General features: G+C 48.6%; 1 protein-coding gene across 1 annotated transcript; it reads left to right on the forward strand.

Annotated features, from left to right (window-relative positions):
- The first annotated feature begins 4,114 nt into the window (after nt 1-4,114).
- On the forward strand, nt 4,115-10,170 carry LOC115310391. Its single transcript, XM_040215964.1, has 4 exons — nt 4,115-4,132; nt 5,392-5,487; nt 8,256-8,438; nt 9,862-10,170. The coding sequence occupies exons 1-4, from the start codon at nt 4,115-4,117 to the stop codon at nt 10,168-10,170; spliced, it is 606 nt and encodes a 201-aa protein (XP_040071898.1).
- The last annotated feature ends 4,963 nt before the right edge of the window (nt 10,171-15,133 follow it).

Here is a 15,133-nt window from a genome sequence, read left to right on the forward strand (position 1 = left end):
GTGCGCTGGTGTGAGGGGGTGAAGGATGACGCGAGCAACGCAAGTGCCACGGTACGCTGTAGCAGCAGCATGGAGGCATGTGGAAGACACAGTGTTCAGTGACACTAGCAGACATGATAATCAAGTGACCTCATGAGGATAAAAAGTCCCTGGTTCTGTCTTATCGCCACAAAGTTCAGCAAGGTCCTGTTGGGCACGCACATAGCTTTCCTTACTATGACAAACTTGGGTGAACTTTTGGTTCATCGCCAGTCTGTTTATAAAGGTACTTTTCATGCTGTCCCGATCGACGATAAGCCGTGAGATAAGATCGCAACCAAACTGAAATTGAGCGACTATTGCTGTATGGGCTATACTCAGGTGCAAGTACAAGTTCGCCTTTCCTGCTCTCTTTTGATTCATAGGGAAAACGACTTCAGATCCTTATGCTTCTACCCTGGCCTCTCCGAGGGAGGGGAGGTCCGCTGTTGTGCCATATTCATGGCGCGTGAATGCTTTTAGAGAGCTTCCTTAATTTAAAAGTGTAAATTTAACTATACAATGGACTTTAGTGCTGGCAGAGTGACGCTGCGCTTCTTGGTTTTGGTAGTTGATGACAGCGACAACTGGGCCAGGTACAGAAAACAATGCGTGTGAAAGTCGTCAAGTAGGGTAGGGCTCACTCAGGCAGAACATCTGTAGTCCAAGCCGTGGTTCGGGGGGTCATCATGAAATACCATTAAGAATGCTTCTTTGTCTAGCAGTTACAGCAACAACATATATGCATTTCTTCCTGGCTGCTTTTATAATTCTGCTTTGTAACGTTTCATCAAGGGGAATTCTAAAGAATCAAGAGCAAAAGGAAATGAAGAGTGTTTCCTTTGTAGAATCGAGGTCATTTTGACCCCTGCATTAGCCGCAAGTTGATATAATGAATAATCGCCACCTGAAGCAAAACTACTCGCAAACAAGACGATAGTCCTTCCCAAACACATGCACCATTTGGAACCCCCACCAAAATTACCTTCTACAGAGACTGGAAGCTGTCCAAAACAAAGCGCCAAGATCTATATGCAACAGCTGCCTACCGGAAGCTGAAGTCTCGGCCTTCAAAACTAGTAATAATCTCTCTTCTCTTGAACAAAGACGTAAAATAGCTCGGTTGTGTTTTTTTTTTTTTTTACAATCTATTACGGCGATTCGAATTTTAAATCAGTTTACTGCCGCCCTGCCGGTTTAACATAACCAATATTAAATCATTCTGGCAAAACAACCATTATTGAGTCGCACTTACACTTTCCTTTTCTCTCCCTTAGCACCTTGCATCAGAGACTGGATGCATTACCTGATATTACAGTTACAAAACAATGGGCCAAAAATAACGGATTCAAGTTTGCCTGGCACGGGAGTGGAAACATGTTTGTTCGGAAAGAGGAGAGAACGAGCGCTATTCCTATCTCTACTGACAATAACTTGTGTGGTCTTTCTTAGAATGATCATGGTCATAATCGTGATTTGTCCTTTTAATTTCATTTTTCCTGGTCAGTGAAGACGTTGTACTCTCGCAAAATTTGAAACGTTATCTTGGTGAAGATTATATTTCGTGCATGACATGTTTTCATTTAAATGTTCAGTCAGCGAGAAACAAAGCTTAAGTTGCTTTTTGATCAATTGGGTTTTTCTTTTGAAACAATAGTGCTTACAGAATGACAGTGATGTATTAAGATTGCCAATGTACCGCTCGTTCTATAATAATAGTACTGTGAAACAGGGGCGGATCCAGACCTCCATATTAGGGGGGGCGGTTCCTCGGTGTAGAACGGCGGGGGGGGGGGGGGGGGGGTGGGAGGGGGGGAGTGTTTATATTTTTTGTGGAGTTATCGTTTTTACTAAACTCTGATAACATAATATATATCTTGAGAGCTTTTGTATCGGTTTACCTGTCGGGGATGAACTCTTTGAATTAAAACCTTTCGGGTGACCACGCTAGAGGTAAGTATCTCGAAAATTGTGGTGACACTATCCTTTCTGAAACTTGGGTTTCAGACCGACACTACGTGAGCAGTCGATTTAGGGCAGCTTAAAGACATTGCCTTGGCAGACATTCTGGTTGGAGCTAGTGCTCAACTGCTGCGGCAACGGGAAGAGCGGCTTAAATCACAGGAGCGAGTACGTTGCAAACAAGCGACAAAAATGGCCCGGCGGCTTCGACGCTGCTCGCGGCGTCAAAACACGATTGACGCAGCGAGCGAAACGAACACTGCCATGCAAGTTCGTCGGTTGTTCGCCGTATATTTGGAATGTCTAGAGCTCAGCACACGCGGCATTGCCAACCCAAACTCGTGTTTTCACGTGTTCTGGATGCAACTCGAGAGAAAGAAAGCGAATAATTGTTGAATATTTTTGAAAGCATGTTGTAGTTCGGCAACTATAACTTTTGAACTTAGACAAGACCTTAAACCAGCAATGGATCCTTCCAAATTATATTCAATTGCGCTTCGTCTGGATATTTTCTGTATCAAAGGAACACTTACTTGTTTCTGGGTAGTTAGCTCATTCGTCAGGGTCGAGAGGACAGGTGCTGAGATATGATAGGGCAGAGCGGTTGTAAGGTCGGCGAATCTCAACTGGGCTAAAGGCCGATCACGACTGGAGCATGGACGTTTCGGAGTCGGTGTTCACTCGAACGGGCACAGGCACTGTCTATTTAATTTATGTATAGCCGCATCTTTGAAAGGGCCTCGTTTACCCCGAATCCGTTCGACACACACATATTCGCTCTTGCAAAGCCGCGCGAAAGCTCTGCCGTCAATCCACAGAAGCCGCGTTTAACTGGAAAAGACGGCGCCAAGGGGAGACAAGGGGTAGCGGGCGCCTTTCCTAAAACATGTTTCGCCACCCTAAGTTGAAACGGCATTGTATACAAATAAATGTTTACGGCGTCGGCTTGAAGACCCCGTGTAAGCAGCCTCCAGCCTTTGGAGTGCTCGTACCGTTTATCTTTTTTTATTAGCTTCCCGCCACGAGAAGTCGTACCGCAGGCAGTATGAAGCCGATTAGAGGAAACATCTCCCCCTTCTGGCGCTCGTCGGCTTCTTTCTGTATTCCGCGCTGCGGCGCTGATCCTCAGTGAGGGATGGAGGCGAGGGCGAAAGCGGGCTTATGTTTAAGCCAAGGTCGTGGGGAAGTCCGGAGCGTCTTCAGGAGAAGCTCAGACCCTGACTACACTGTACTCAGAGCATTTGCTTCCTCTCTCAGTTGAGAAGAAAAGCAATTGGTGTCCTGGTTGTACAAGCTGCATCCCCCCCCCCCCCCCCCCTGGAACGTCTCCTCCCGGTACGTCCCCTCCGCACTTCCCTTGGCAATGAGCACACCGTGCCAATAAGATACCTTTATTGAGCCCGTGGGCGACAGCATCTCAAAGCAAGCCAAAAAAGACATGCCAAAAGACAAGCCCAGAGCCACGAAGAAACCATCAAACGAAAAGTGCTGAAAAGGCGGCCGCTAGAGAGGAAGGATAATCCACTACCCTTGAGGAAGGCTGCTTGACGTCTGCGTTTGGGAGCTTTCAGGGCACAAATTTTTCGCAAACAACCCCCAAAGAGAGAGAGGGAGACAGAGAGAGAGAGAGAGAAAGGGGACTAGATATGTTGAAGGTATTTTCCCCCCGTGCGCGACGTGCTGGCCTTGTTTGGAAGTGTGCCTGCAGTCGAGGACCCTGATATTTGGTGCGCCTCCTCCCCACTGTCTCCCCACTTTGAAAGTCCTGGCGCCGTCCATGTCGGGAAGACGTACCCTGACCTTGACGGAGATAAACCCCACTTTGGAGGCGCCCAGCAGGCGCGTCCACCCACCGCTGTTTTAATCTTTTGTTTCTCGCGTCGATTGCTTACGTTTTTTCTTCGAGCTGACGAATAACCCCGGGGGGGGGGGGGGGGGGGGGGGGGAGTGTTGCCTGGCGAGGCGTAAGGGGGGGGGGGCGATCGCCCCCACCGCCCCCCCCTTGGATCCGCCACTGCTGTGAAACGTGGTGGTGGTGCAACCATTTTAACGAAAGGTTCTCTTTCCGAGTTGGTAAGCGATTTCAGTTGTATTACATAGGATTACGAAATATTGTGTTTCCGAAGCAAGCAGAATGTTTTTGCTGTACAGGGTGTGAGGGAGACGGCAGGCTCTTTAAATCAACCGGAAAATTCGGTTTCTTAACCTATCGCGCTACGACTTTGTGCAGCGTTGCCCACAGATGGTGAATTTTTTTTGTAAAATTTGCAAAGAGCGAACTTACCTGAGGAAAGTAAAGAAAGAAAAAGGAAATGCAACGACGACACCGGTCTGCAAACAACACGGCGCCGTTTTTTCTACTCGTCGGAGGAAATTTTCCTCCGACGGCCGGGAGCGGATCGCGGCAGAGCGCGGCACGATTTGGCGGAGTCGCGGGTTTTGTAGTGTCCTGTCTGGACATCCCTTGACGCGGTACCACTCCGCCACAGGTGCAACTGTCTTCTTTCAATTTTGTCCCGAAGGGACAAAATTGAAAGAAGACAAAATTGAACCAGCGACCTCTCGTTCGGTAGTCTGACGCGGTACCACTCCGCCACAGGTGCAACTGTCTTCTTTCAATTTTTTTCCGCAGGGACTTTTTCCTCTCGTCCCTCGGCTGGAATTGAACCAGCGACCTCTCGTTCGGTAGTCTGACGCGGTACCACTCCGCCACAGGTGCAACTGTCTTCTTTCAATTTTTTCCCGAAGGGACTTTTTCCTCTCGTCCCTCGGCTGGAATTGAACCAGCGACCTCTCGTTCGGTAGTCTGACGCGGTACCACTCCGCCACAGGTGCAACTGTCTTCTTTCAATTTTTTCCCGAAGGGACTTTTTCCTCTCGTCCCTCGGCTGGAATTGAACCAGCGACCTCTCGTTCGGTAGTCTGACGCGGTACCACTCCGCCACAGGTGCAACTGTCTTCTTTCAATTTTTTCCCGAAGGGACTTTTTCCTCTCGTCCCTCGGCTGGAATTGAACCAGCGACCTCTCGTTCGGTAGTCTGACGCGGTACCACTCCGCCACAGGTGCAACTGTCTTCTTTCAATTTTTTCCCGAAGGGACTTTTTCCTCTCGTCCCTCGGCTGGAATTGAACCAGCGACCTCTCGTTCGGTAGTCTGACGCGGTACCACTCCGCCACAGGTGCAACTGTCTTCTTTCAATTTTTTTCCGCAGGGACTTTTTCCTCTCGTCCCTCGGCTGGAATTGAACCAGCGACCTCTCGTTCGGTAGTGTGACGCGGTACCACTCCGCCACAGGTGCAACTGTCTTCTTTCAATTTTTTCCCGAAGGGACTTTTTCCTCTCGTCCCTCGGCTGGAATTGAACCAGCGACCTCTCGTTCGGTAGTCTGACGCGGTACCACTCCGCCACAGGTGCAACTGTCTTCTTTCAATTTTGTCCCGAAGGGACTTTCCTCTGATTCACCCACACTTTTCCCAGTTGTCCGAATCCCAGATTTCAATTCTGTGGTAAGCAAACACTAACATTAGATTATTTATTACGTTATAGCTACAGCGGATCGTGAGTCAATTGCTTAACGGTGAATCCAGCCACAATCGCTTGACGACTGCCGCTTTGCTACGGCCTGCAGCTTCAGCAGAAGCTGCATAGAGACAGCTTCACCAGGAGGTGCACAGAGACAGTGATTTAGTTGAGCTTCCTGAGTTCGTCGCTGGAGACGCGGCACAGCGGGCACGCAATACTACGGCGTTGGATCACCGTCTGAGCAGTGGCCATTACCGTGGTCGCTAGTCAGTGCCACCAGGCGCCATTTCACTTACTGCCGCCGTTTTTGGAACGTTCGTTTCCTCCGACCAAAAGAGACTCAGCAGGCCGTCCCCAGCGTAGTGGAAAACAGAATTGAGCGACCGTGATCCAGATAATGAAGTAAAAAATGAAACAACAATAAAACAACGCCCTATTGAAAAATCCGGCAAAAACTTCCAGTGACATTCGGTGAAAACTGTTCAAGTTTCATTCGTTTTCACGCGAAACCAGCGTTGTTTACCAGTATTTGCTGAAAGATTTGCCGGATGCTATTCTCAGTTACCAGATTTCGATGGTACTTTACCCGCAGCCACTTTCGTTTACCAGACGACCCGGCTTTGGTGGAAATTTTACCTGAAACGAGAGATTCGTTTCCCCTTTTACCGAACTTCATTAAAAGCCGACAAGAGGGGAAGGAAAAGCCGGACAAGTCCCCACGCATCCTCTCTTTCACACATTATATTCGTGGGGAAAATGTTAGGTTTTTTGGGGTTTTTTTTGCTGTCTGTTTTGAAGAAAGCCGGGTTCTTTGTCCGTCAACCAGCAACGGCCACGAACGGACGATCACTGTCGGCTTCCCGTTCCATGTGTGCGACCTGTATCTTCTAGAGCAGCTGGGTGTGCGCATAAAAATAAAATATTTCTCAGTGACCTGTTTTTTTACGCCGCTCTTTCCATCCGGCTTCAGAAGCATCCAGCGAGTGAAGACGACGCCGGAGCCACCTCTGTGGCGGCATCAGGAACGACACCGTGACTGTGCCCAAGATTTCTCAACGGCGGCAGATTCTCGTTCCGCGCGTTCGTGGTTTTCGCTAAGCGTGCTACTGACAGTGTCTATGTGTCCGCGTGGTGCGCCCGCGGCGACGGCATCAGGGTCGACACCTAGAATGTGCCCGTGATCTCTCAACGGCGGCGAATGTTGGTGGCGCGTTCGTGGTTTTCGCTAAACGTAATGACAGTGTGTGTGTGTCCGTGTAGACACACACAGATGTACGGTAGTTCAACTAATAAAACCTGCTCGGTTTTCTTAGTTGAACTACCGTGCATTTAGGAATTTACCCAGCGGCATTGCAAGCACCTCGATATTTTTTTTGCAGCAAAAAAACTCGGTTGTTCTTATTTGGTCTGATTGCTTTTGTCTACAATTGCGGAAAATGTTTCACTGCTATCGACCTTGTGAAACAAAGACATGAAACTTTCAGGTCTATATGAATTAACCGTTCTAATTGTTACCGAATCGTAAAGCATCTGCAGTAAACATACACCACCCACGGTTCACAGGCTTCTTCTAAATGCCTTCCGTTGACGTCCAAAAAAAAAAATAAAAAATACGGTACGTTCCGGTGAATTGCGGCAAATACGGTGACTTCCAAAATTTTCTATGGAATCCAGGCGAATCCGGTGACTTCCGCCGAGTTCCGGCTTTACCGGAAATAAAAAGAATCCCATAATCCAGTAAAATATATTTTTTACTGGAAATGAAATTCCGGTAAGAAAGCCGGTGACTTCCAGTAAATTCCGGCTTTACCCGAGGTGAAAAGAGTCCCATAATGCAGCAACAAAATATTTTACTGAAAATAAAGTTCCGGTAAATATTCTTTTTCAGTAAAGCGTGGTTTGGATCGAAAAACAGATGGGTGGGCAGGAACAATTAGCAAGCGAGTCATGCGAGTTGTGGCTGCACGCGATTGTTTTTTCCTACCAGACGGTACTTCTGGACAAGCCTTTAGTTAAATACGCTCCACTCCATTGCAGTGATGGGTAATTGATTAATATTTTGATTGGTGATTGGCTTCCTCTGCGGGAAAGTACATATGCTTATTTTTTTCCAGGGCGCTCGGATTAAAATTCCTGTATAAGCTCCCTACGGGAGCTGCAGAGTTGCGCGTCTGTTTTCCACGTGCCGCCGCGCCGCTATTCAGCGAGATCCGGTCACGTGAGGAGCCGGATGAAGTGCCGTGCAGGAAAGTAGACGTTGCACGCGCCCCGGTTCCCCTGCTTTTGAGCGCGCCGCGCGCCTCGAACGCGCGGCGCCGCTATTCGCCGAATTCAGTCACGTGACGAGCGGGATTAACATGCCATGCAGGAAAGCCGGCGCTACGGAGATGTACGCGCAACTCTGGCTCCCGTAGGGAGCCTATATAGGAACTCTAGCTCAGATAACCAAAAGCCTGCCACCTACTCACGAATCTCTTCAAATGAAGGTGCAGGAAAAAGATTAACCTGGTGTCATCGACAAAGAAATACAGGGCGTAGCGAATTCCGCGCACTTTATTGTCAATATGAAGCCAATACTATTCAGGCATTAATCAATAAGGACGCCAAAGAATGAGTCACGAAGCAACATGCGTGAATATATTAAGCCAGCCTCTGCGTTTTTTTGAGCGGCCAGTGGTTGTAAATATTGACAAGATCGAACCTCCTCGCGACGACTGACGAAGTTTTTATTCTTCTTTATGCACGGACGCAGGTTGCCAAAAACGCCTGCACGAACCGCGACCTCTACGCTAACTTCACGGAGGGAGCGATTCAAGGTTTTGACACTGCAGCAACGCGAATGGGAGACTGCCTAGCGCCGGCGTACAAGGACGTCGTCCCAACTGTCTCGTGCACCCTGGACCTCGATGGCATCAACGCCACGTTCCTCGCATTCGTAAGCAACTACTGCGTACATGCTCGTCTGCTCCTTCGTGCGCTTAGTGCGTTTGTTCACCCCCCCCCCCCCTCCCTTACACACGCACACAGTCACGTGCTTTTTTTTTCCCCACGACCTCAACCAATGATGGTTCGAGCTTGGCTGCCTAGTTATCGCGCGTTGCCAGTGCCTTCACTCTGCTGCCCTCTGATTGGCGTGCTCCTCCTTCCATTCCGACGCTCCAAAGACGTCTTTCGGAACACTTGCTCGCCATATATTTTCTAACAGCTTAATAAACAGGGCGTGGCGAATCTTGAACATTTTTTTTTGCGTTTTGTAGGCAATGAGTTGGCAGCATTTTGCAATAGGAAGTTTTAGGGAACTATTTTTGCACATCCGATAGGGTACGGTGGGCCGTAAGCTACGAACTGCGCGTGCGCGAATCTTCTGCGGTGGCATATACGCATTTCGTACCAGAGGGCCCGTATCAGATGTGCAAAAGCGGTTCCCTCATACTCTCTAAGATGAACGCACGAAGAACGATTCACGAAGTAAGAAGCGTGAGAAAAGCACGACATGCCGTGGCTTTTATTTTCGCTATCAGTGACTGTAGGGAAGCTTCACGGTTCCCCATTGGTGTACATTTTTATGTGGTAGAACTGGGGAGGTTTTCGCACATGTCCGTTCGACACAGCCCTAAAAAACTCGCCATTTGTACTAGACGGCATCATTAGATGTCTTGGTCCGATGTCTGTGAGGCATCTAGAAAAAATTCGAGCTGAAATTTGTTTTTATTATTTATCTCGTTTGGAGAAGTGAGGCATAAAAAAACGAAAGAAAACCCGGATGTTTGTTGACATGTGTCCCTCCCCCACACCAGCAGTGAAAAGTTTGGTTACGCACAATATAAAAAAAAAGTAATATAGCCGCACACTAAACGTATAAAGTAATATGCTGGTGTTACTAGAAGAAAGAAAACAATCAATGAACCCAGATTTTCCTAATTCCCTACAGCAAAGGAAAACTTTTCTGCAACGATTCGGAGGCTTCCTTTATGCTTCTTCGTTTCACGCGACGAATCGCCGCAAGGTTTGCCACCCAAATTGCATTGTATACACCGACGTATTCGCAGACTTTGAGTTTAGTGTAACTTTATTACAGAGCCGCTATGTTAGAGGAGTCGCGATTTTACCTCCAGAACAACAGAAATCGCGCTGTTTTTTAACATGATAAAAGTAGCGGAAATGGGCGGGACAATTATCAAAAAGAACCACGCGGACAGGTGCTATGCATGGTCGATCTGGATCTCTTTGACTGTGATCTAATCCAGCAATCTACTATTTTACTCTTGGATAGTAATTCTAGCATGTGAAATGAGTTCGACAATTCGTCTCTGCTCAATCCCCCCCCCCCCCCCCCCCTTTTTTTTTAAATCTTTCAGACAAGAGGAGAAGATTTGTGGTCATCTCTGAATGAAATCTGGGTCCACGTTGTCGTCGTTGATTCCGTCACTCGGTTCGAGGCGACCGGCTTTGGCGAACGAGAGAGCCAGCTCCGGTCTTTGGAGCTGTTGCAGATCCGCTTCAACACGACCTACAACAAGGGCCTCAGTCTGAACACCGAGCGGCAGAGGCAGTTTAAGAACCACATCGAAGACAAGGTCAAGGAGATACTTCAAGAAACGCTCTACGGCAAATACAAATCTCTACTGAGTAGAGCTATCAGAGTTACCGCTTTCCTCGACGTATAAGTATGTTCCATAGTTTTGTTTTGAATACATATTTGAAACAATAAAACGCTAAAACTCAGAAATGCATATTGTTGTTAATAAATAAAACTTGGAAAACTAAGCTCGTATAAAACTGATGGAACATAAAACTAACTTAGCAGACTGTTTGAGCTACCTTGGCGCCATCGTTGCGTACCATGTGCAGGTAGACGCCAGGTAGATGCACTGAGAGCAGATATCCCGGCAGAGTGTAAAACTTGGAGGACGCTTCAGCTTTGCCTTTAACAATGGAACGCGATAGCGTAATCGGGCCCCGTTCGCATCGCCTTCTCATTCGCTTCGCATGCTAGGAGACGCGAGTGCGCTCCGAGATCCGGAGATGGTATCGCATTTCTGGATCCGAATTTCGGGGGCGATAGCGTTGTAGATGTGCCCTCTGAATACCGTTTTTTTGCTGCCGACACTGCCAGCCAGTGACCCGTTGAAGTGCACGGACTTTTTGCATGCCGATATTGGAACAAGGCCGTACCGCATTGAGGATTTTAAGGAGCCGCTGCGGCAACTCGGCGTCCTGAAGGGAGGGGCTGGAAGGGGGGTGTTTCAAATGGGACACGTGTGGACCGTTTGTTTGAAGTCAACTGCGGCCAAGGGCCAGCCGTTGATGCCTGACAAGTTCCTGGTGAAGGGTGCTTGGTGTGTGCCACTCGATCCTGATCGGCGGGAGGTACACATCAAGTTGCACTGGGTTCCACTTGACCCCCCCCCCCCCCCCCCCCCCCCCCCCCATATTCAACAACACCCTCAAGAAGACGCTGGGAGAGTATGGCGCGGTTAGAGAGTAAACCGTGAAAAGTGACACATTGAAAGGTTTAAAGGCATCGACACAACAACCTGCGTGGCACGCCTAACGTTGAAGCAAGCGACTTCGCTGGAGCGCCTGCCGCACCAGATGCGGGTCTCGGGTGGTGCATCGCTCGTGGTTGTCCTGGGACGTGCGCCGCAATGCCTACGGTGCTAGAGATCCGGACATATTAGACGTGACTGCAAGGCACCTTGCTGCAGTGTGTTCCGTAGCTACGGTCACGAGCGACAGGATTGTGTCCGATCCTACGCACGTGCCGCGGGTGCTCGGAGAGCTGAAGACAAAAGAAGTGAACATGTTATGGACGAGGAACAGGCGGAGGGTGCTGCGGCGCCTTCAGCACATGTCCGGTCATTGACAGCATCGACGCCCGTGAAGTCATTTACCGGTGGCTACAGAGCTCGTCGAAGAACGCAGTGAGCAAGAGGGGACCAAAAAAATGGCCTCCGACGGAAGCTACGACCACCAAGGGGTCATCAGCAGCAGATTCAGTGGATGCGAGGACGCCAGAAACTGCGAGGAACTGCGACCCTGCACTGAAAGACGACGCATCACTCGCGACAGCCGCACGGGCGACGGAGCGGAATATTCGGGAAAAGGCCAACGCTCCGACGCCAAATCTGAATTTCAAGGAGGACAAGGACGCCGACATGACCAATACGAAACGGTGAATGGAAGACATAGAAGCAGTCACGGGTGAACTGGGGGGCTATGTTGCGCTTTTTGCACTCCCAGGAGACTAGGGAGAGGGAAGTGACGTCAACGACACAGCAAATGCAGATTGGATGTTGACAGAAGAAAACGAAATCAACACCCAATCTGCGTTTGCTGTGTCGTTGACGTCACTTCCCTCTTCCAAGTCTCCTGGGAGTGCAAAAAGCGCAACATAGCGCCCCTGGCACTTCGTCGTCTGGAACATCAGAGGACTCTCGTCGGCAAAAAAAAAAAAAAAAAAGGCCGATACTCGACGCCGAGCCGTTGGCCGTCCGGGACCCATGACGGACGGCTGTCTCAGTAAAATCAGGACTTACCTGACTTACCAAAATAGCGACTGCTAGATCGTCTGCGTAAGTTTGTGTCGTGTCCGCTCGTGTGTACCAGCCCCATGAACGGAACGTGAAAAACGACGACGACACGGGCACGTGCGATTCCTGGGGCGATCGGGCGCCATTCACCTCGAAAGCTTTCATGAGAAGTATTTCTTGATGTAAACGATGTAAATGAGCATGTACAGTCATTATTTCAACTAGTAAACATTGGCAACGAGGATGGGATATCACCCTGGCAACGGAAAGTGCGGTCAAGCAGCAGGAATTAATCAAAGGAATGTCCAACCCACCGGAAATTAAAAAAGCGTCCAACAGTGCAGTCTCGGGAAAGACATCTTACAAGGCAACAAAAGTGGAACAACGCTGTTGGCGCTGTGATGAACATCACAGCCCAAAAACATGCAGGTTTGAGACAGCCACGTGCCACTACTGCCACAAACAAGGCCACGTCGAAAAAGCATGCATTCAAAAGAAGAAAACTTCCAAGAAAGGACTCCAACGTAGCAACCACGTGGACACAGCACGAGCGACTCCACCAGTGAACCATTCTTAGCAACAAATGTCAACTCTGCATGACCAACACTCAGTAGCCAGTGAGGCCATCTCTCCAAAGTTAACAGTGATGGTTCACGTGAACAACAAACCATTGACATTTGAAGTGGACTCAGGTGCCGCTTGTACAATGATCAGCATTGACACTTTTCGGGCAACCTGGCCAAGCAGCTCACCGGAGTTGAAACAAGGTGACATTCACCTCACGACCTGTGGTGCTATGTTGGGCTTTTTGGACTCCCAGGAGACTAGGGAGAAGGAAGTGACGTCAAAAACGCAGCAAATGCAGATTGGATGTTGATTTTGTTTTCTTCTGTTAACAGCCAATCTGCGTTTGCTGTATCGTTGACGTCACTTCCTTCTGTCTACTCTCCTGGGAGTCCAAAATGCGCAACATGGCACCCCTGGTCCGGCCAGGCACTGTAAGTCTCCGGTACAACAACGGTGGCTGTTAGCCACAAAGACAAGACGTACCAGCTACCCCTACTTGTGGTTCAAGGCTCTGGATGCAGCTTGCTTGGACGTTTACATCGTTTATATCAATAAATACTTCCCATGAAAGCGTTCGAGGTGGATGGCGCCCGATCGCCCCAGGAATCGCACGTGCTCGTGTCGTCGTCGTTTTTCTCGTTCCGTTCCTGGTGCTGGTACACACGATTGGACACGACACCTCTTCCCCCTATGAGGAGTTCCTGTATCTGGCAGGCGGACGTTTCATCCTGGTCGATTTGCGCAGCACAGGTTTTTCAACAGATGACTTCGAGTCGTTACTTTCTCGCTTGTGGTTACACTTCCGAATGTGGTTCAAGTGTCGGCGAACTGTCTCTTCTCCACACTGCACCAGCCATGTGCGTGGATCGAATTTCCTGACCAATGTGCCTCTTATCCATTCAGGTTTTTGCAGGAACTGTCGGATCATGACATTTCGTCCCAAAGCAGCTGGCAGTTTCTAGGTAACTTCTCTGTTGCCAGTGGTGTAGGTTTGGTGGGCACAACAAGGTCTAGAAGAGTCGGTAATTTCCTTTCCGAACATTGCCTTAGCCGGGGTCATGTTCGTCGTCTGGTGGACTGTGCAGTGCTGACGGAATAAAAAGCTCGACAGACGTTATGCTTCGGGACAGGCTTGTCTGTGGCGTCCGGAATGGACGCCTGCAACAGCGACTGTTCACCGAGAAAGACCTGACTTTTCAACGAGCCTGGGACATCGCCCTGGCAACGGTAAGTGCGGCCAAGCTCAATACTCCTAAGAATGGGACATTGCATGCGCCTGGACTGCGCATAGGTACCCTGAATTTGAGAGGGCTTTCAGCTAGACGGAAGCAGTACCAACTCAGGCGCCTTTTTATTGAAAATAACTTAGATGTTATTGCCGCGAAGGAGATTAAAATTGAAAGTGAAGAGCTTATTGACTGAATGGCTCGCCAGTTTCATTCACGTTACAATGTTTGTGTCAGCCATGCGGTTGGAATGTCGGTTGGCGTCTGTGCATTTTAATAACTCAATCAGTATTAGAAAAGATTCATTCTAAAGTTGATGGGCGCCTTGTTTTTTGTGACTTCCGTTTGATGGATTTGAACTGCCCAGCAATCTGTCGATAAGCTCCGAACTCGGAAGAACACCAGAGTATTTTCTTTGAAAGTATAGCGTGTTACTTAAAGTGTGACTAACTTTTAGTGTTGGCTGATTCTAACTCTACTTGTGATCCAGAAAATAGGGCGTCACAAAGACGCGCCACTAGGAGAGTAGTGCCTCTGTTTGAAGTGAGATAGTAAACAACCACGCCCTGGAAGATATAGCCCACAGCACGACAGGTGCAAAGGGCGTGGAGTTATTTCCTTATTTCCAAGGACACGGTCACGGGCGACTAGACAGGGCGTACGGCTCAGCAGAGCTCGTCCTCCTGAGTGATGCCTACCAGGTTCATCACGTCAATTTTAGTGACCATTGTCTGGTGACTTTTGAGCTGGGTGCTGAAACGAAAGAGCGTCCCCCATTTAACTAGGAAATCTGGAAAATTAACACCAAGCTTATTGAGGACGATATCTTCATCGACACTGTTAGAAAGCTGATCAAATATTTAAAAAAAAGTGGTCACATTTTCGATACATGGGAAGCGTTTAAAGTACAGGGTGTCACAAGAGAAAATTTACAAGGTCTTTTTTACCGCAAAAATAAAATAGGCATCGCCGAACGCTCATTTTCCGCCCAAAGGTAGCGCCAGAGGTCACAACCAGATGCCAAAGTTTCAGCCCGATCCGACAACTTCATCAAGAGTTATAAGTGATTTTCTGAAAATTTCAATGGTAAAATGGCGGCCGACGAAGTTTTCAAACACATGGGGCTCTATGGCACCAGAAACCGAAAACGGGCAAAAATAACGCTCCATTTTCCCATTGAAATTTTCACAAAATCACTTATAACTTTTGATTAAGTTATCGGATCGGGCTGAAACTTTGGCATCTGTTTGTGACCATTAGCTCTACTTTATGCGGAGAATGAGCGTTCGGCGATGCCTAGTTTT

This window comes from Ixodes scapularis, unplaced genomic scaffold (assembly GCF_016920785.2).
Source record: "Ixodes scapularis isolate PalLabHiFi unplaced genomic scaffold, ASM1692078v2 PGA_scaffold8__174_contigs__length_109621045, whole genome shotgun sequence".
In the NCBI taxonomy this organism is placed as follows: domain Eukaryota; kingdom Metazoa; phylum Arthropoda; class Arachnida; order Ixodida; family Ixodidae; genus Ixodes; species Ixodes scapularis.